General features: G+C 44.6%; 1 protein-coding gene across 2 annotated transcripts in view; it reads right to left on the reverse strand.

The window, feature by feature from the left end:
- Positions 1–757: 757 nt before the first annotated feature.
- Positions 758–20,531, reverse strand: part of LOC138663265 (zinc finger protein 665-like) — a 58,292-nt gene continuing 38,518 nt past the window's right edge. Inside the window, exon 7 of one of the 2 annotated variants that reach the window (XM_069749438.1) lies at positions 758–3,089. In XM_069749438.1, coding sequence (XP_069605539.1) covers positions 1,294–3,089 — 1,796 coding nt within the window. In that variant the 3' untranslated portion in view covers positions 758–1,293. The remainder of the gene's footprint in view (positions 3,090–20,531) is intronic. The other variant, XM_069749439.1, reaches the window with a different exon arrangement.

Raw genomic sequence — 20,531 nt, forward strand, 5'->3', positions numbered from 1 at the left:
TCACTGCATATGCAACAGTATAAGGGACACACTGTTTAATAATGGGAACAACAAAGCATAGTGGCTGATGGCTCTATAAAAGTAGGCTTTGTGACTTTCAGAGACCCTTCTTCATAAATGAAAAAGGATGTGTTTGACGGTGTCATAATTCACAGATTGCCAAAGGCAAATAATTCCCTAACTAAGGACCCTAAAAAAATAACTTTTATTATTCACTTTAAAATGGAAATGATTAAACATTGTGCTTATGCTGGGCAAGAGAGTACTAGTAGCAGGATTAATGTCTCATAAATTTGCTCATTGCCCTAATCATGTCCGCTGGCAGTATTGAGGGGTATGGGATCAGGTGTGGACACATTCACTGATAATGCTATTAAAATTGCTCCTGAAGCCTCGCCTACATGTTTCACCAGCAATACTGGCTTCATCAGGGATTGGGCTATGACCAAATTTATGAGACATTATTCCTGCTACTAGTACACTCTTTCCCAGCATAAGCACACTGCTAATTTTTAATTATTTCCATATTAAAGTGATTAAAGAAAGTTATTTTTTAGGGTACTTAGTTATGGAATTATTTGCCTTTGGCTATTAGTGAGTTATTATATTACCCTACATTGACTTGCATAGACAGCATATGGTTGTTGATGATGTGTCACGCACATGGCCAGATAAGGTTGTAAAAAGACATTTCCCAGTTAATGCATTTGTCTTGGTTGAAAGCAATGCTAAATTTGAAAAACACATAAAAAATGCTACGTGTGAACATAGCCCAAGTAGAGGAGGAACATTTTTATTTTGGGTTATTTATTTTGCCTTACATACACATCATTACCCTGGAAAGGATATTCCTTAACATATTTTCCAGGAATATCCACTTTGGTTTTGTTTTTGTATGTTTTATTGTGCGCCTGTAAAAGTGGTGTAAGACTCTTACAACATTGTTCACAGCTGTGACCTGAGAGTCAGAAATGCTTCCAGGGGTATTTCCCATGATGATGCTATGTCATTTGAGCACCGTTCCCATCGATTTCAGATGTTTTTAGACCCTAAAATGACCCCCGGGGCAAAAATGCTCGGTTTTCCTATAGACTTACATTGGGCTAGTTGCTTGGGTCGAGCACCCAAGCATTCAAATTTGCTCGACCCGAACAATGAGCATTTTAGTGCTCGCTCATCACTAGTGAATAACAAGATGTTATTTCTTGTTAAAACATTTCCCACATTCTGAACATGAAAAAGGCTTCTACCCTGTGTGAATTATCTGGTGCTTAAGCAAATCTGATTTCTGGTTTAACATTTCCCACGTTCTGAACAGGAAAAAGGCTTCTCCCCTGTGTGGGTCCTTTGGTGGTTAACCAAAAGTGATTTACGGTTAAAACATTTCCCACATTCTGAACAGGAAAATGGCTTCTCCCCTGTGTGGGTTCTCTGGTGGTGATCAAGACACGATTTCTGGGTAAAACATTTCCCACATTCTGAACAGGAAAAAGGTTTCTCCCCTGTGTGGGTCCTTTGGTGGTTAACCAAAAGTGATTTACGGTTAAAACATTTCCCACATTCTGAACAGGAAAATGGCTTCTCCCCTGTGTGGGTTCTCTGGTGGTGATCAAGAAACGATTTCTGGGTAAAACATTTCCCACATTCTGAACAGGAAAAAGGCTTCTTCCCTGTGTGACTTCTTTGATGTATAACAAGATGTGATTTGTTGTTAAAACATTTCCCACATTCTGAACATGAAAAAGGTTTCTCCCCTGTGTGGGTTCGCTGGTGCATAAGCAAATTTGATTTATAGTTAAAACATTTTCCACATTCTGAACAGGAGAAAGGCTTCTCCCCTGTATGGATCCTTTGGTGGCTAACCAAAACCGATTTACGGTTAAAACATTTCTCACATTCTGAACAGGAGAAAACCTTCTCCCCTGTGTGGGTTTTTTGGTGTACAAGAAGATTCCATTTCTGGTTGAAACATTTCCCACATTCTGAACAAGAAAATGGCTTCTCCCCTGTGTGGGTTCTCTGGTGGTGATCAAGATACACTTTCTGGGTAAAACATTTCCAACATTCTGAACATGAAAAAGGCTTCTCCCCTGTGTGAATTCTCTGGTGCTTAAGCAAATCTGATTTATGGTTAAAACAATTCCCACATTCTGAACAGGAAAAAGGTTTCACCGTAGTGTGGATCCTTTGGTGGTTAACCAAAACCGATTTACGGTTAAAACATTTCTTACATTCTGAACAGGAGAAAGGCTTCTCCCCTGTGTGGGTTTTTTGGTGTACAAGAAGATTCCATTTCTGGTTAAAATATTTCCCACATTCTGAACAAGAAAATGGCTTCTCCCCTGTGTGGATTCTCTGGTGGTGATCAAGATGCACTTTCTGGGTAAAACATTTCCCACATTCTGAACAGGAAAAAGGCTTCTCCCCTGTGTGAATAATTTTGTGCTTATGCAAATCTGATTTCCGGGTAAAACATTTCCCACATTCTGAACATGAAAAAGGTTTCTCCCCTGTGTGAAAAATTTGGTGCTTATGCAAATCTGATTTCTGGGTAAAACATTTCCCACATTCTGAACAGGAAAAAGGTCTATCCCCTGTGTGGGTTCTTTGGTGGTTAACCAAAACTGAATTACGGCTAAAACATTTCCCACATTCTGAACAGGAGAAAGGCTTCTCCCCTGTGTGGGTTTTTTGGTGTACAAGAAGATTCCATTTCTGGTTAAAACATTTCCCACACTGGGAACAAGAAAATCTAGTCTCTGCTGTGTGAATTTTTTGATGTTTAAGAAAAGACTTTTTGAGAGTAAAACTATTTCCATATTCTGATTGTGAAAACAGCTTCTTTGCTTTAGGATCAGTTCGTTTTTTAATGATTATTTTGTAACTTTCATTTTCCTTAGTAGTCGGTAATGAACCAGAAGACAGAACCCGTTTCATAGGATCAGATGACAGATCTTTGCTGTGAAGGGTTGATGGTATATCTGGAGTAATGCCAGTCACTTTCATTGCATCCTGTGGGATCTCAAGAATATTGGATTTAAAAATTGAAGATGTCACCTGCCCCTCTGATCTCCTGGTACAGTAATCTGCTAAGAATAAAAACAATTATTATTTTTCAATGAAATATCCTGAAACTTAATATTTTTGAACATTTCTACTTAAACTGTCATTAAAAATGTCAAGGTATGTAAAAAATTTGAATTATTCACAAAAAAAAGACAGTTAACAGTTTATTAGAAAACTATGGCATGAACCAGTGGAGCGTGGTGTACAACTGTCTTTTCATTTTGGCTCCCAAATATGGAACGAAAAGCCACCAAACAATGTTATGTAGGCAAAAATTATACCAATGAAAAGTTCTACTCATCTTACAAAAAACAAGTCCCCACTCAGGACCATCACCTGTCAATGGAAAAACAGAGGTTTCTACATTAGTAGCGGCTTGAAAAGCAACATGGCTTCCATAAAGGGGTTAAAGAAGTTAATAGGATGATGGGCAAAACTGTGACTATAGAAAATAACACATCTACTGAAATAATCAAGCTGAACAATCTTTTTAAGTATAAAAAAAAGAGTAACTAATGGCAAAACCTCTTTGGGGTAATTAGTTTATATTGCCAAGAGCCACTGCGACCCATACTCTATCGTAAAGGCCAATATTTTCTATTACAATTTCAACAAGAAATATTGTTTTTAAATAGAACTATTTATAAGGCTGGGTGAGCATGTTGCGTATTTGCTTGCAGAAATTTCTGCAAGGTTTCTGCATCTCTTGGCACAAAAATGCAGCTGAAAATACGAGTGTTTTTTATCTGTTTTTTTCATGCGTTTTTGTAAATCCATAGAGCTAAATAAAGATATATTAAAAACATAATAGTAATTGTTATGTAATTTTATTGTTCAACCTCTTCAGCCACATACAGCCATTAATATTTAATAAAGGCACACACACCAGACTATGTAGGAGCATTAACATAATTAACCTACAAAAGCTGTAAAAAAAAGCAATTGTCAGAAATCTGCATGAAATGCAATATCTGTTTATTTTTCATAAGATTTAAAAAAAATAAAAAATTGCGTGGGCTCCCGCATAATTTTCATAACCAGCAGAGAGAAAGCAGACAGCTGATGTGAATATTCTGGGAAGGAGCCAATAGCCAAATGTTTGCAGGCTATTAATATCAGCTCACAACTGTTTGCTTAGCCTTTACTGGCTAGTTTACTGGGGAACCCCAGTAAAAAAAATTGAAATCGTGTCCCCCTATAAAATTGAACCAGCAAAGGCTAGGCAGACAGCTGCGGGCTGATATTAATAGCCTGGGAAGGGGCCATGGATATTGGCATCCCCCCAGGCTAAAAACATCAGCTCTCAGACACCCCAGAAATGGTGCATCTTATAGATGCGCCAATTTTAGCACTTAGCCTCGCTCTTCCCACTTCCCATATTTGTGGGGTTGATGTCACCTTTGTATTGCCAGGTGACATCAAGGCCACAGGTTAGTAATTGAGAGGTGTCTATAAGACACCTATCCATTACTAACTCAATAGTGATATTGTATAAAACACAGACACCCAGAATAAAGTCCTTTATTTGAAATAATCACATATATTCCTTTATTCAATCAAAATTTACCATACTTACTGAACGCCTAATCCCCGACTCCCTCACCTCCTGCAAACAATCAAAAAATAATAAACCAACATATACAGTGCCTTGCGAAAGTATTTGGTGCCCTGGAACTTTTCAACTTTTTCCCCCATATCATGCTTCAAACAAAGATACCAAATGTAAATTTTTGGTGAAGAATCAACAACAAGTGGAACACATTAGTGAAATTGAACAAAATTTATTGGTTATTTAAAATTTTGGTGGAAATTCAAAAACTGAAAAGTGGGGTGTGCAATATTATTCGGCCTCTTTACTTTCAGTGCAGCAAACTCATTCCAGAAGTTCAGTGTGGATCTCTGAATGATCCAATGTTGTCCTAAATGCCTAATCATGATAAATATAATCCACCTGTGTGTAATCAAGTCTCCGTATAAATGCACCTCCTATGTGATAGTCTCAGGGTTCTGTTTGAAGCACAGAAAGCATCATGTAGACCAAGGAACACAATAGGCAGGTCCGTGATACTGTTATGGAGAAGTTTAAAGCCGGATTTGGATACAAAATGATTTCCAAAACTTTTAACCTCCCAAGGAGCACTGTGTAAGTGATCATATTGAAATAGAATGAGTATCATACCACTGCAAATCTACCAAGACCCGGCCGTCCCTCTAACTTTCATCTCAAACAAGGAGAAGACTGATCAGAGATGCAGCCCAGAGGCCCATGATCACTCTGGATGACTGCGATCTACAGCGGAGGTGGAACAGTCTGTCCATAGGACAACAATCAGTTGTACACTGCACAAATCTGGCCTTTATGGAAGAGTGGAAAAAAAACAAAAAACTGACACAAGACCTAAAACGATGAATTTTAATTTAGTAATTAAAAGGTAAAAAATTATCATAAAGACCAGTAAGAGGGATCCTACGGAAAAACAGGGTCTCTGGTATCAATCAAAAAATGCCAGAAAAATACAAGTGTACAGGAAAAGGCTAGGGAAGATAGACGTGCCTATCCCTAAAAAATTCCCTTCCTGACAGCGGAGGTTGGCACCCTGGGATACGATGTGGCGCCCCTGCTCAACGTAGACTGACCCTGAAGTCCCTAAAAAGGAATCCCTCAAAAAAAGCCACCACCAACAATAACACCACAAAAAAGAAAAACACAACAAGTGAAAATAGAATACCTGTGCTGCTATATGCTGACTATAAGAGCAATAATAGCTCGATTCGGCTGATATATATAAAATCTGGCGTATATTGTGAGCTAAAGATGTACTCTGAGAGGAGAGGAAAAAAAAAAAAAAAAAAAGGGAAAAACAGTGTTATTAGAGATATTAGACACTGTAGGGCCTCTCAAAAAATGTAGTGGTGATACTAAAAAGATAGCAGTAATATAAGGATATCCATAATAGATCCCTCTACAAATTCAGGGTACACAGACAGGAAATCCCTGCTATACAATAGAACAGTATCACTCGAGTACAGGACACCACACAGAGGGTCACAAAAATAGCCTCTGAAGGTATTGATATTATTGCCGTACCCTCAGCGTTCCTTTAGAGCATACTTAACCCCTTCATGACCCGGCCTATTTTGACCTTAATGACCTGGCCGTTTTTTGCAATTCTGACCAGTGTCCCTTTATGAGGTAATAACTCAGGAACGCTTCAACGGATCCTAGCGGTTCTGAGATTGTTTTTTCGTGACATATTGGGCTTCATGTTAGTGGTAAATTTAGGTCAATAAATTCTGCGTTTATTTGTGATAAAAACGGAAATTTGGCGAAAATTTTGAAAATTTCGCAATTTTCACATTTTGAATTTTTATTCTGTTAAACCAGAGAGTTATGTGACACAAAATAGTTAATAAATAACATTTCCCACATGTCTACTTTACACCAGCACAATTTTGGAAACAAAATTTTTTTTTGCTAGGAAGTTATAAGAGTTAAAATTTGACCAGCGATTTCTCATTTTTACAACGAAATTTACAAAACCATTTTTTTTAGGGACCACCTCACATTTGAAGTCAGTTTGAGGGGTCTATATGGCTGAAAATACCCAAAAGTGACACCATTCTAAAAAATGCACCCCTCAAGGTGCTCAAAACCACATTCAAGAAGTTTTTTAACCCTTCAGGTGCTTCACAGCAGCAGAAGCAACATGGAAGGAAAAAATGAACATTTAACTTTTTAGTCACAAAAATTATCTTTTAGCAACATTTTTTTTATTTTCCCAATGGTACAAGGAGAAACTGAACCACGAAAGTTGTTGTCCAATTTGTCCTGAGTACGCTGATACCTCATATGTGGGGGTAAACCACTGTTTGGGCGCACGGCAGGGCTTGGAAGGGAAGGAGCGCCATTTGACTTTTTGAATGAAAAATTGGCTCCACTCTTTAGCGGACACCATGTCACGTTTGGAGAGCCCCCGTGTGCCTAAAAATTGGAGCTCCCCCACACGTGACCCCATTTTGGAAACTAGACGCCCCAAGGAACTTATCTAGATGCATAGTGAGAACTTTGAACCCCCGGGGGCTTCACAAATTGATCCGTAAAAATGAAAAAGTACTTTTTTTTCACAAAAAAATTCTTTTAGCCTCAATTTTTTTCATTTTCACATGGGCAACAGGATAAAATGGATCCTAAAATTTGTTGGGCAATTTCTCATGAGTACACCGATACCTCACATGTGGGGGTAAACCACTGTTTGGGCACATGGTAAGGTTCGGAAGGGAAGGAGCGCCATTTGACTTTTTGAATGAAAAATTATCTCCATCGTTAGCGGACACCATGTCGTGTTTGGAGAGCCCCCGTGTGCCTAAACATTGGAGCTCCCCCACAAATGACCCCATTTTGGAAACTAGACCCCCCAAGGAACTTATCTAGATGCATATTGAGCACTTTAAACCCTCAGGTGCTTCACAAATTGATCTGTAAAAATGAAAAAGTACTTTTTTTTTTCACAAAAAAATTATTTTCGCCTCAGTTTTTCATTTTCACATGGGCAATAGGATAAAATGAATCCTAAAATTTGTTGGGCAATTTCTCCCGAGTACGCCGATACCTCATATGTGGGGGTAAACCACTGTTTGGGCACACGGCAGGGCTCGGAAGGGAAGGCGCGCCATTTGACTTTTTGAATGGAAAATTAGCTCCAATTGTTAGCGGACACCATGTCGCGTTTGGAGAGCCCCTGTGTGCCTATGCATTGGAGCTCCCCCACAAGTGACCCCATTTTGGAAACTAGACCCCCCAAGGAACTTATCTAGATGCATATTGAGCACTTTAAACCCCCAGGTGCTTCACAGAAGTTTATAATGCAGAGCCATGAAAATAAAAAATAATTTTTCTTTCCTCAAAAATGATTTTTAGCCTGGAATTTCCTATTTTGCCAAGGGTAATAGGAGAAATTGGACCGCAAATGTTGTTGTCCAGTTTGTCCTGAGTACGCTGATACCCCATATGTGGGGGTAAACCACTGTTTGGGCGCACAGCAGGGCTCGGAAGGGAAGGCACGCCAATTGGCTTTTTAAATGGAAAATTAGCTCCAATCATTAGCGGACACCATGTCACGTTTGGAGAGCCCCTGTGTGCCTAAACATTGGAGATCCCCCACATATGACCCCATTTTGGAAACTAGACCCCCAAAGGAACTAATCTAGATGTGTGGTGAGGACTTTGAACTTCCAAGTGCTTCACAGAAGTTTATAACGCAGAGCCATGAAAATAAAATAAAAATTTTATTTTCTCTAAAATGATTTTTTAGCCTGCAATTTATTATTTTCCCAAGGGTAACAGGAGAAATTTGACCCCAAAAGTTGTTGTACAGTTTCTCCTGAGTACGCTGATACCCCATATGTGGGGGTAAACCACAGTTTGGGCACATGTCGGGGCTCAGAAGGGAAGTAGTGACTTTTGAAATGCAGACTTTGATGGAATGGTCTGCGGGCGTCACGTTGCGTTTGCAGAGCCCCTGGTGTGCCTAAACAGTAGAAACCCCCCACAAGTGACCCCATTTTGGAAACTAGACCCCGAAAGGAACTTATCTAGATGTGAGGTGAGCACTTTGAACCCCCAAGTGCTTCACAGAAGTTTATAACACAGAGCAGTGAAAATAATAAATACGTTTTCTTTCCTCAAAAATAATTTTTTAGCCCAGAATTTTTTATTTTCCCAAGGGTTACAGGAGAAATTGGACCCCAAAAGTTGTTGTCCAGTTTCTCCTGAGTACGCTGATACCCCATATGTGGGGGTAAACCACTGTTTGGGCACACGTCGGGGCTCAGAAGGGAAGTAGTGACTTTTGAAATGCAGACTTTGATGGAATGGTCTGCGGGCGTCACGTTGCGTTTGCAGATCCCCTGGTGTGCCTAAACAGTAGAAACCCCCCACAAGTGACCCCATTTTGGAAACTAGACCCCCCCAAGGAACTTATCTAGATATGTGGTGAGCACTTTGAACCCCCAAGTGCTTCACAGACGTTTACAACGCAGAGCCGTGAAAATAAAAAATCATTTTTCTTTCCTCAAAAATGATGTTTTAGCAAGCAATTTTTTATTTTCTCAAGGGTAACAGGAGAAATTGGACCCCAGTAATTGTTGCCCAGTTTGTCCTGAGTACGCTGATACCCCATATGTGGGGGTAAACCACTGTTTGGGCACATGTCGGGGCTCGGAAGTCAAGTAGTGACGTTTTGAAATGCAGACTTTGATGGAATGGTCTGCGGGCGTCACGTTGCGTTTGCAGAGCCCCTGGTGTGCCTAAACAGTAGAAACCCCCCACAAGTGACCCCATTTTGGAAACTAGACCCCGAAAGGAACTTATCTAGATGTGAGGTGAGCACTTTGAACCCCCAAGTGCTTCACAGAAGTTTATAACACAGAGCAGTGAAAATAATAAATACGTTTTCTTTCCTCAAAAATAATTTTTTAGCCCAGAATTTTTTATTTTCTCAAGGGTAACAGGAGAAATTGGACCCCAGTAATTGTTGCCCAGTTTGTCCTGAGTACACTGATACCCCATATGTGGGGGTAAACCACTGTTTGGGCAAGCGTCGGGGCTCGGAAGGGAAGGAGCACCATTTGACTTTTTGAATAAAAGATTGGCTGGAATCAATGGTGGCGCCATGTTGCGTTTGGAGACCCCCTGATGTGCCTAAACAGTGGAAACCCCTCAATTCTAACGCCAACACACCCCTAACCCTTATCCCAACTGTAGCCGTAACCCTAACCACAACCCTAACCCCAACACACCCCTAACCCTAACCACAACCCTAATTCCAACCCAACCCTAACCCTAAGGCTATGTACCCACGTTGCGGATTCGTGTGAGATTTTTCCGCACCATTTTTGAAAAATCCGCGGGTAAAAGGCACTGCGTTTTACCTGCGGATTTACTGCGGATTTCACCTGCGGATTCCTATTGAGGAATAGGTGTAAAACGCTGCGGAATCCGCACAAAGAATTGACATGCTGCGGAAAATACAACGCAGCGTTTTCGTGCGGTATTTTCCGCACCATGGGCACAGCGGATTTGGTTTTCCATAGGTTTACATGGTACTGTAAACCTGATGGAACACTGCTGCGGATCCGCAGCGGCCAATCCGCTGCGGATCCGCAGCCAAATCCGCACCGTGTGCACATAGCCTAATTCTAAAGGTATGTGCACACGCTGCGGAAAACGCTGCGGATCCGCAGCAGTTTCCCATGAGTTTACATTTCAATGTAAACCTATGGGAAACAAAAATCGCTGTACACATGCTGCGGAAAAACTGCACGGAAACGCAGCGGTTTACATTCCGCAGCATGTCACTTCTTTGTGCGGATTCCGCAGCGGTTTTACAACTGCTCCAATAGAAAATCGCAGTTGTAAAACCGCAGTGAAATGCGCAGAAAAACCGCGGTAAATCTGCCATAAATCCGCAGCGGTTTAGCACTGCGGATTTATCAAATCCGCTGCGGAAAAATCCGCAGAGGACCAGAATACGTGTGCACATATCGAAACCCTAACCCTAACCCTACCCCTACCCCTACCCCTAACCCTAACCCTACCCCTACCCCTACCCCTAACCCTAACCCTACCCCTACCCCTAACCCTACCCCTACCCCTAACCCTACCCCTACCCCTAACCCTACCCCTAACCCTACCCCTACCCCTACCCCTACCCCTAACCCTACCCCTAACCCTAACCCTAGTTCTAACTCCAACCTTAGTGGAAAAAAAAAAAAATTCTTTATTTTATTATTGTCCCTATCTATGGGGGACAAATGGGGGGGGGGGGGTCATTTACTGTTTTTTTATTTTGACCACTGTGATAGATTATATTCACAGTGATCAAAATTCACATTGGAACGAATCTGCCGGCCGGCAGATTCGGCGGGCGCACTGCGCATGCGCCCGCCATTTTGGAACATTGCGGCGCTCGGGGAAGAAGACGGACGGACGCCGCCAGGATCGGTAAGTATAAGGGGGGGAGATCAGGGCACAGGGGGGGGAGATCAGGGCACGGGGGGGCGTCGGAGCACGGGGGGGGAGGGATCGGAGCATGGGGGAGAGTGATCGGTGTGCGGGCGGGTGGATCGGTGTGCAGGGGGGGTGGATCGGTGTGCAGGGGGGGTGGATCGGAGCACGGGGGGGGGATCGGAGTGCGGGGGGGTTTGATTGGAGCACGGGGGGTGTGATCGGAGCACGGGGGGAGCGGACAGGAGGACGGGGGAGCGGAGCACAGGACGGAGGGGAGCGGGCCACAGATCGGGGGGCTGGGGGGGCGATCGGAGGGGTGGGGTGGGGGCACATTAGTATTTCCAGCCATGGCCGATGATATTGCAGCATCGGCCATGGCTGGATTGTAATATTTCACCATTTTTTTAGGTGAAATATTACAAATCGCTCTGATTGGCAGTTTCACTTTCAACAGCCAATCAGAGCGATCGTAGCCACGAGGGGGTGAAGCCACCCCCCCTGGGCTAAACTACCACTCCCCCTGTCCCTGCAGATCGGGTGAAATGGGAGTTAACCCTTTCATTCGATCTGCAGGGACGCGATCTTTCTGTGACACAGCATATGCGTCACAGGTCGGATTGGCACCGACTTTCATGACGCATACGCTGTGTCACAGGTCGGGAAGGGGTTAATGATGCAGTAGCTCTTATTGACTCAGTTTAGTCACAATAGGTGCTGAGGTGAATGTGGAAGTAGGTAAATTATAGATAAATGTAATGGCATCACTGCCAGAAAAACACATGGAGATACATAAGGAGATGTTATTATCATACTTCCAATGAGTTATAGATACTCAAATGACGTCACCATCAGGCACAGCTATGAGCATCCAGAGGTAGATATGCTCTCGTAGCTTATTAAAGAACGCACCTAATAATGAAGTAACTCTTGTCAGCCTCGGATCAATTGTGCTTTGTGTTTAGAAATATATCAACAATAGAGAGTTACGGATACGGTTTTATTAGCCTAGTGGCATCACTGCCAGAGGAAGCAGGATGATATTATTCTCGTACCTCTAAAACTCATTTAAGCACATCTTATAGTACAGTCACTCTCATCAGACTCAATTCAGTGGTGTCAAGTACTTAGATAGATATAAAAGTAAGTTCACCAGTACAAATTTAGTGACCTAATGGCATCACCGCCAGACAGGACATAGGTATAAAAAAGTTGGTATAGTTACCATACTTTCAAAGCTCATTTAGAACGTCCCTTAATATATAGTGACACTTCTTGAATCAAGGCAAATCCCTGAGTTACAAAATACAGGTTTATTAGTGACCGCATAAGAGCGTCACTATGAAGGGAAACGTCCTTGCCAGAGTACAGGATAGGGCATAAAAACCAGGCATCAACGCCAGAGATATACACGCCCAAAAAAATATATTTCCTCTGTCAAGAGGCGCCCTTAGCAGATAGAGCTTTACACATAACCTCACAGCCAGGATCGCCAAGGACCCCACAGTATAGTGAACAGTGGTCAGGCGTTATTGGGGTATTGTTTAACGTTGTGCCTAGTAGCTCATATCCAGTCCATATATTAAAGTAAAAAGAGTAAACACTCCATCAGCCTCGCAGCACAAAGGTATTAATGAAAAAGCACTTATCTCGTGGAGACAAATGTCTCATCCCTACGCGTTTCGCCCCACATGGCTGTCCAAAGGGGGTCATCAGGGGATTGCCATCAAAGGGCACGGAAGCAGCAGATAATGTGAGCGCTGCACGCGGTCCGGAGTAAGCCTTTATGGAAGAGTGGCAAGAAGAAAGCCATTTCTCAAAGATATCCATAAAAAGTGTTGTCTAAAGTGTGCAACAAGCCACCTGGGAGACACACTAAACATGTGGAAGAAGGTGGTCTGGTCAGATGAAACCAATATTGAACTTTTTGGCAACAATGCCAAATGATATGTTTGGCGTAAATGCAACACAGCTCATCATCCTAAACACACCATCCCCACTGTCAAACATAGTGGTGGCAGCATCATGGTTTTATTCAGCAGGGACAGGGAAGATGGTTAAATTTGATGGGAAGATGGATGGAGCCAAATACAGGACCATTCTTGAAGAAAACCTGTTGGAGTCTGCAAAAGACCCGAGACTGGGACTGAGATTTGTCTTCCAACAAGAAAATTATCCCAAACATAAAGAAAAACCTACAATGGAATGGTTCAGAAATAAACATATCCAGGTGTTAGAGTGGCCAAGTCAAAGTCCAGACCTCAATCCAATCGAGAATCTGTGGAAAGAGCTGAAAACTGCTGTTCACAAACGATCACCATCAAACCTCACTGAGCTCAAGCTGTTTGCCAAGGAAGAATGGGCAAGAATTTCAGACTCTCGATGTACAAAACTGATAGGGACATACCCCAAGCGACTTGCAGCTGTAATCGCAGCAAAAGGTGCCGCAACAAAGTATTAAGTTAAAGGGGCCGAATAATATTGCACTCCCCACTTTTCAGTTTTTAAATTTCCATAAAAATTTAAAATAACCAATAAATGTTGTTCAACTTCACAATTGTGTTCCACTTGTTGTTGATTCTTCACCAAAAATTTAGATTTGGTATCTTTATGTTTGAAGCATGATATGTGGGAAAAGGTTGAAAAGTTCCAGGAGGCCGAATACTTTCGCAAGGCACTGTAATACTATCCTGTACGCCAGGGGTGGGCAATTAATTTTTCCAAGGGGCAACATGAGAGACCGTGACCATTGTGGAGAGCCCAACCAATAGGCTGAAATCAATTATGCTCAATATTAATATATTAGAATTATGTATAATTTTATTAATATTAATTGTATAACTTAATATTGAGCAGAATTAAGAATGCTGACATCCCCCTATATATCGTTTGAACCCGAGCACAGCCTCTTCTGTATATCGTATGAACCCCCCCAACAGCACCTTATATGCGGTATGAGCCCCACACAGTCTCCCCCCATATGCGACATGAGCCCCACACAGCCTTCCCCCATATGCGGCATGAGCCACACACAGCCTCCCCCCATAAGCGGCATGAGCCCCGCACAGCCTCCCCCCATATGCGGCATGAGCCCCGCACAGCCTCCCCCCATATGCGGCATGAGCACCGCACAGCCTCCCCCCATACGCGGCATGAGCCCCACACAGCCTCCCCCACATGCAGCATGAGCCCCACACAGCCTCCCCATATACTGCATGAGTGTCACGGGAGTACTGGGTAGACTAAAGCTGGTTACTCAGGCCCCTGTGATATCCCTCAGGCTAGGAAAACCCTGTCTGACCCTCTCCCAGAAGTTACACTAAAGGTGTGCATGTCTGGGCCGCCAGGCCTGACCCTGTCTCCTGTTGCAGCCCTAAGCTGAAACCACCTCCCGCCACCCAGTTAAGAGATCACATACCAATCCCCACAGAAAGCACAGACAGGGAAATCTGAAAAACGCACCACGCCGCAGTCACACAGGAATACACGAAAATGTGCACAGGGCAAAACAAATACAAATATAGGAAGGAGAAATATGACAAAGGATAATACACCACCAGATACGATATTCCTTCTCCTATACCACCACTCCAGACCGAGATCACCAGGCACAAGACACAAGCTATAATCGGCGACGCCCAAAGTTCAGCAGAACTATTTAAAGGCAGAGGGCGTGACCCAGCCTCCAATCCGAGTACCAGCTAGATTAACCCCGGACAACCTAGATAAAATCTAGCCGGCGCCACTGAGCGCATAGTGGACGAATGCGGAATTACCGCTGTCTGTCGGACGCCCTAGTGTGAATAGCGTCCGACATGACAGTACCTCGCCTTCTACGAGGGACCCCAGGGCCCTCACGACTTATAGGACCCGGCTTGTCCGGATGGCGGCGGTGAAACATACTGACCAGCCGGTCCGCATGGATGTCCGAGGCTGGTACCCAAGACCTCTCTTCAGGCCCATAACCATGCCAGTGTACCAGGTACTGTAAAGTGCGGCGCACTACTCAAGAGTCAACCACCTTGGAGACTTCAAACTCTAAATTGCCATGCACCAAGACAGGAGGCATCGGCGCCGCGTCCACGGAACCCATCACCTTTTTTAATAAAGACCTGTGGAACACGTTGTGAATCTTATATACCGTAGGGAGCTCCAATCGGTAGGCTACCGGGTTAATGATGGCAGCGACCCTAAACGGACCAATAAACCTTGGACCCAATTTAAGGGATGGTATTTTGAGTCTTATGTTAATGATAAACTTACCTGGAGCAGCCAGTGCCAGGCAGCAGCTGCCAAGGCAAACAGGATCATGGGGTGCATTAAAAGAGGTCTGGATACACATGATGAGAGCATTATACTGCCTCTGTACAAATCCCTAGTTAGACCGCACATGGAGTACTGTGTCCAGTTTTGGGCACCGGTGCTCAGGAAGGATATAATGGAACTAGAGAGAGTACAAAGGAGGGCAACAAAATTAATAAAGGGGATGGGAGAACTACAATACCCAGATAGATTAGCGAAATTAGGATTATTTAGTCTAGAAAAAAGACGACTGAGGGGCGATCTAATAACCATGTATAAGTATATAAGGGGACAATACAAATATCTCGCTGAGGATCTGTTTATACCAAGGAAGGTGACGGGCACAAGGGGGCATTCTTTGCGTCTGGAGGAGAGAAGGTTTTTCCACCAACATAGAAGAGGATTCTTTACTGTTAGGGCAGTGAGAATCTGGAATTGCTTGCCTGAGGAGGTGGTGATGGCGAACTCAGTCGAGGGGTTCAAGAGAGGCCTGGATGTCTTCCTGGAGCAGAACAATATTGTATCATACAATTATTAGGTTCTGTAGAAGGACGTAGATCTGGGTATTTATTATGATGGAATATAGGCTGAACTGGATGGACAAATGTCTTTTTTCGGCCTTACTAACTATGTTACTATGTTACTATGTTTTTGTGGACAACCACACCAAGTCACCCACACTCAGGTCCGGACCTGGCACACGTCTACTGTCAGCCACACGTTTGTACCTTGCCCCCACGCTCAACAGGGGCTGTTTAACTCACCTCCGGACTGATGACAGTTGTGCTTCTAAGTGGTCCTCCTCCAGGACGCCGGAAGAGCCCCCCTGACTCAAAGTACAAAATTGAGGATGGTGCCTGCAAAACACAAAAAAACGGAGACTCCCCAGAAGATTCCTGGCGGTGATTATTTATGGCAAACTCAGCCAAAGGAAGGAACGTCGACCACTCCTCCTGGTTGTCAGAAACAAAGCAGCGTAAGTACTGCTCCAAATTTTGATTCATACGCTCGGTCTGACCTTTTTACTGAGGATGAAACGCTGAAGAATGTGACAACTTGATCCCCAGACGTGAGCAAAATGCTTTCCAAAATTTTGCCACAAACTGAGAACCCCTATCAGACACGATGACAGACGGGACCCCATTAAGTCTGACCACCTCCTGCACAAATACCTGAGCCAGAGTCTTAGTGTTAGGCAACAAAGGCAAAGACACAAAGTGCGACATCTTTGAGAACCGATCAACAATCACCAAGATGATCGTGTTCACAGTTGAGGAGGGCAAGTCTGTGATAAAATCCATGGAGATCTCCGTCCATGGCCTACTGGGTACCTCGAGGGGAAGTAGTGTGCCAGCCGGACGGGAGCGGGGCGTCTTAGCCCTAGCGCACATGGTGCATGTTGACACGTACGAGACCACGTCCTGTCGGATTTTGGGGCACCAAAACCGACGCGACACCAACTCCAAAGTACCCCTAACCCCTGGGTGGCCAGCCAGGACAGCATCATGATGCTCCGCCAATACCTTTAGGCAAAGATGGAGTAGTACAAACGATTTGTTAAAGGGAAGCTCAGGTGGTACCTCCTCCTGAGCCTCGGCAATCTCAGCCTCAACCTCAGTTGTGAGAGCCGAGACCACTACACCCTTTTGGAGGATGGGTACGGGTTCTTCCCGAGGTTCTCCCCCCGGAAAACACCTGGACAAAGCATCCGCCTTAGTGTTCTTAGACCCAGGTTGGTAAGTAACAAAAAAAGTTGAACCGCGTGAAAAACAACGCCCAGCGAGCCTTCCTGGGGAACAGACGCTTGGCTGACTCCAAATAAAGCAAATTCTTATGGTCGGTAATAACAGTAACCTGGTGAACTGACCCCTCCAAAAAGTGTCGCCATTCCTCAAAAGCCAACTTGATAGCCAACAACTCCCTGTCGCCGATATCGTACCTACGTTCGGCGGGCGACAGTTTCTTGGAGAAATAGGCGCATGGACGCAACTCGCTCAAGGATGAGCCTTGTGACAGCATCGCCCCCACTCCAACCTCAGACGCATCGACTTCCACGGTAAATGGTTTCGATTAGGGTTGAGCGAAACGGATCGGTCAATTTCATAAGCCGCCGACTTTCGGCAAAGTCGGGTTTCGTGAAAACCGAGCCGATTCCAGTGTGGGATCGGCCACGCGGTCGGCGATCTTCGCTCCAAAGTCGCGTTTCATATGACGCGTTAAGTGCCATTTCTCAGCCAATGAAGGTGGACGCAGAGTGTGGGAAGCGTGATGACATAGGTCTCAGTCCCCACCATCTTAGAGAAGGGCATTACAGTGATTGGCTTGCTTTCTGCGGCGTCACAGGGGCTATAAAGGGACATGCACGCCGACCGCCATCTTACTTCTGCCGATCTGAGCATAGGGAGAGGTTGCTGTAGCTTCGTCTAAAGCAGGGATATTGTTAGGAAGGGAATATTAACCCCCAAACCGCTTGTGCTGTAGCGATTTCCACTGTCCAAAACCACCTTTTCTTTGCAGGGACAGTGGAGGTTTTTTTTGGGTGCATCAGCTCTGTAGCTTAATAGGCTGCATTCTAAGGCTCCCTGATAGTTGCATTGCTGTTTGTACGCCGCTGTGCAAACCAACTGCTTTTTTCAAAGCAAAAATCCTGTTGCTCCTTCTTTTCTGCACAGTTCTCGTTTCTTTGTCCACATTCTTGTGTGCAGCAGTCCTTTTTATTGCTGCAATACTTGTCCTTTGATCATAGGGAGATTGAAATTCTACTACAGCCCTTGTATTTTTAGATATATCTGTCATCCACTTTCTGCCACTCAAACTGTAGTGTAATACAGTGGGCCTGATTTTTTCCTGCTGTCTCACACACCTATAAAGGGAGATTTAAACTCACAACAAGTTTATGTACACCTTCTAACTGGTTTTACAGTACCATATAACGTTTGTTAGTTTGGTTACATTTTTCCAAGAATGAGGAAGTCTGGTGGAAGAGGTCGTGGCCGTGGTCGGTCATTGCCAGCTGGTAATGATGGTAGTGGTGGTGGAGCATCAGGTGGTCGTGGAAAAGTAATATAGCACCTAAGTCTCGAGTTGTTGAGCCAGCGTCATCGTCTGGCTACACAAGGCCTTGAACGCTCCCTTTTCTGGGAGTAGGAAAACCGCTTTTAAAGCCGGAGTAGCAGGAACAAGTTTTGGCTTTCCTTGCTTCCTCTGCCTCTAGCTCTTCCGCCTCCTCTTCGGAAAGTGCAAAATTTAAAAGCAGTGCGTCGTAAGTGGATGCTCCCGGTCATGAACAAGTCGCTTCCTTGTGTCCTTCACCCAGAACAACAGAGAAGGATGCGTCAGGCGACACAACAGGTTACTCCATGGAGCTCTTTACACATACCGTGCCTGGGTTAGAAAGGGAAACTTAACAGGCCATGCCCATTACAAGATGAATCGGACATGGAGTGCACAGATGCACAGCCACAGCTAGATTATTATGCTGTTCCATTGACTCAGATCACAACATTGCCCTCGCAGTGTAGTGAGCCAGAATCTGACCCTGATGAGACTAATGTGCCCCGTCCCGAACGCTATAGCACCGGCTTACACGGTGACACAGAGGAAGGTGCACAGGACATAGAAGAGGAGGTGATAGATGACCCAGTTGTTGACCCCGATTGGCAGCCATTGGGGAACAGGGTGCTGCCGGCAGTAGCTCTGAAGCGGAGGAGGAGGAGCCACAGCAGGCATCAATATCGCAACAGGTTCCATCTGGCAGGCCCGTATCTGGCCAAAAACGTGTGTCAAAACCAAAAACAGTTGTAGGACAGCGTGGCCATCCGGTTAAAGTAGCTCAGTGTGCAATGCCTGAAAAGGTATCCGATCGTAGGAAGAGTGCAGTCTGGCAATTTTTTAACCAAGATCCAAATGATCAGTGCAAAGTCATCTGTAAGATATCTCAAGGACCTTCAGCAGAGGTCAGAATGTGAAAAATCTAAATACAAGTTGCATGTGTAGACATTTAACCACCATGCACTTGTAAGCCTGGACTAACTACCAAAGGTCCTGTTACGTTGTTGCACCCTCTCCCAATGAAGCTAGTCAGCAACGCTACATTCCTTCCCTCACTGTAAGCCCACCGTTTACCACGCCACCTGCAGCAAATGTGGAGGTTTCGTCGCAAGGCCAAAGCAGTCAGGGAATCACCAGGTTCATGGTAGGAAACACTGTATGTAGGCCAACAGCAAGAATACCATCACCAACCCTCTCTCAGTCTGCCATGTCTACCGGCACCCCCGCTAGTTCCACCATATGCAGCTCTCCAGTCCAGCTCACCCTACAAGAGACTCGTTAGGAAACGGAAGTACTCATCCTCTCATCGGCGTACACAGGGTTTGAACGCCCACATTGCTAGACTAATCTCGTTAGAGATGATGCCCTACCGGTTAGTTGAAAGCGAAGCTTTCAAAGCTCTGATGGACTACGCTGTACCACGCTACGAGCTACCCAGTCGACACTTTGCGAGAAAAGCCATCCCAGCCCTCCACCAGCATGTAAAAGACCGCATTGTCCTTGCACTCAGGCAATCTGAGTAGAAAGATGCACCTGACAACAGATGCATGGACCAGTAGGCATTGCCAGGGTCGTTACGTGTCCATCACGGCACACTGGGTTAATGTGATGGATGCAGGGTCCACAGGGGACAGCCATATTGGAAAAGTTCTGCCTAGCCCACGGTCTAGGAAATAGTTGGCTGTAGGCGTTCGCCCCCCCTCCTCGTCCTCCAGCAGAAGCGAGAGCTCGTCCACAGACCGCAGTCGCACGACCACTCCATCCGCAACCTCCACTGTTGCACACGAGGTGTCCCCTTATGGAACAGCTAGTGGCAAGCGTCAGCAGGCTGTATTGGCAATGAAGTGTTTGGGCGACAACAGACACACTGCGGAAGTTCTGTCCGAGTTCTTGCAGCAAGAAACTCAGTCATGCCTGGGCAGTGTACATCTTGAGGCAGGCAAGGTAGTGAGTGATAACGGAAGGAATTTTATGGCTGCCATAGCCCTTTCACAACTGAAACACATTCCTTGCCTGACTCACACCTTGAACCTGGTGGTGCAGTGCTTGCTGAAAAGTTATCCGGGGTTACCCGACCTGCTCCTGAAGATGCGAAGACTTTGCTCGT

This window comes from Ranitomeya imitator, chromosome 2, assembly GCF_032444005.1.
Source record: "Ranitomeya imitator isolate aRanImi1 chromosome 2, aRanImi1.pri, whole genome shotgun sequence".
Classification (NCBI taxonomy): Eukaryota; Metazoa; Chordata; class Amphibia; order Anura; family Dendrobatidae; genus Ranitomeya; species Ranitomeya imitator.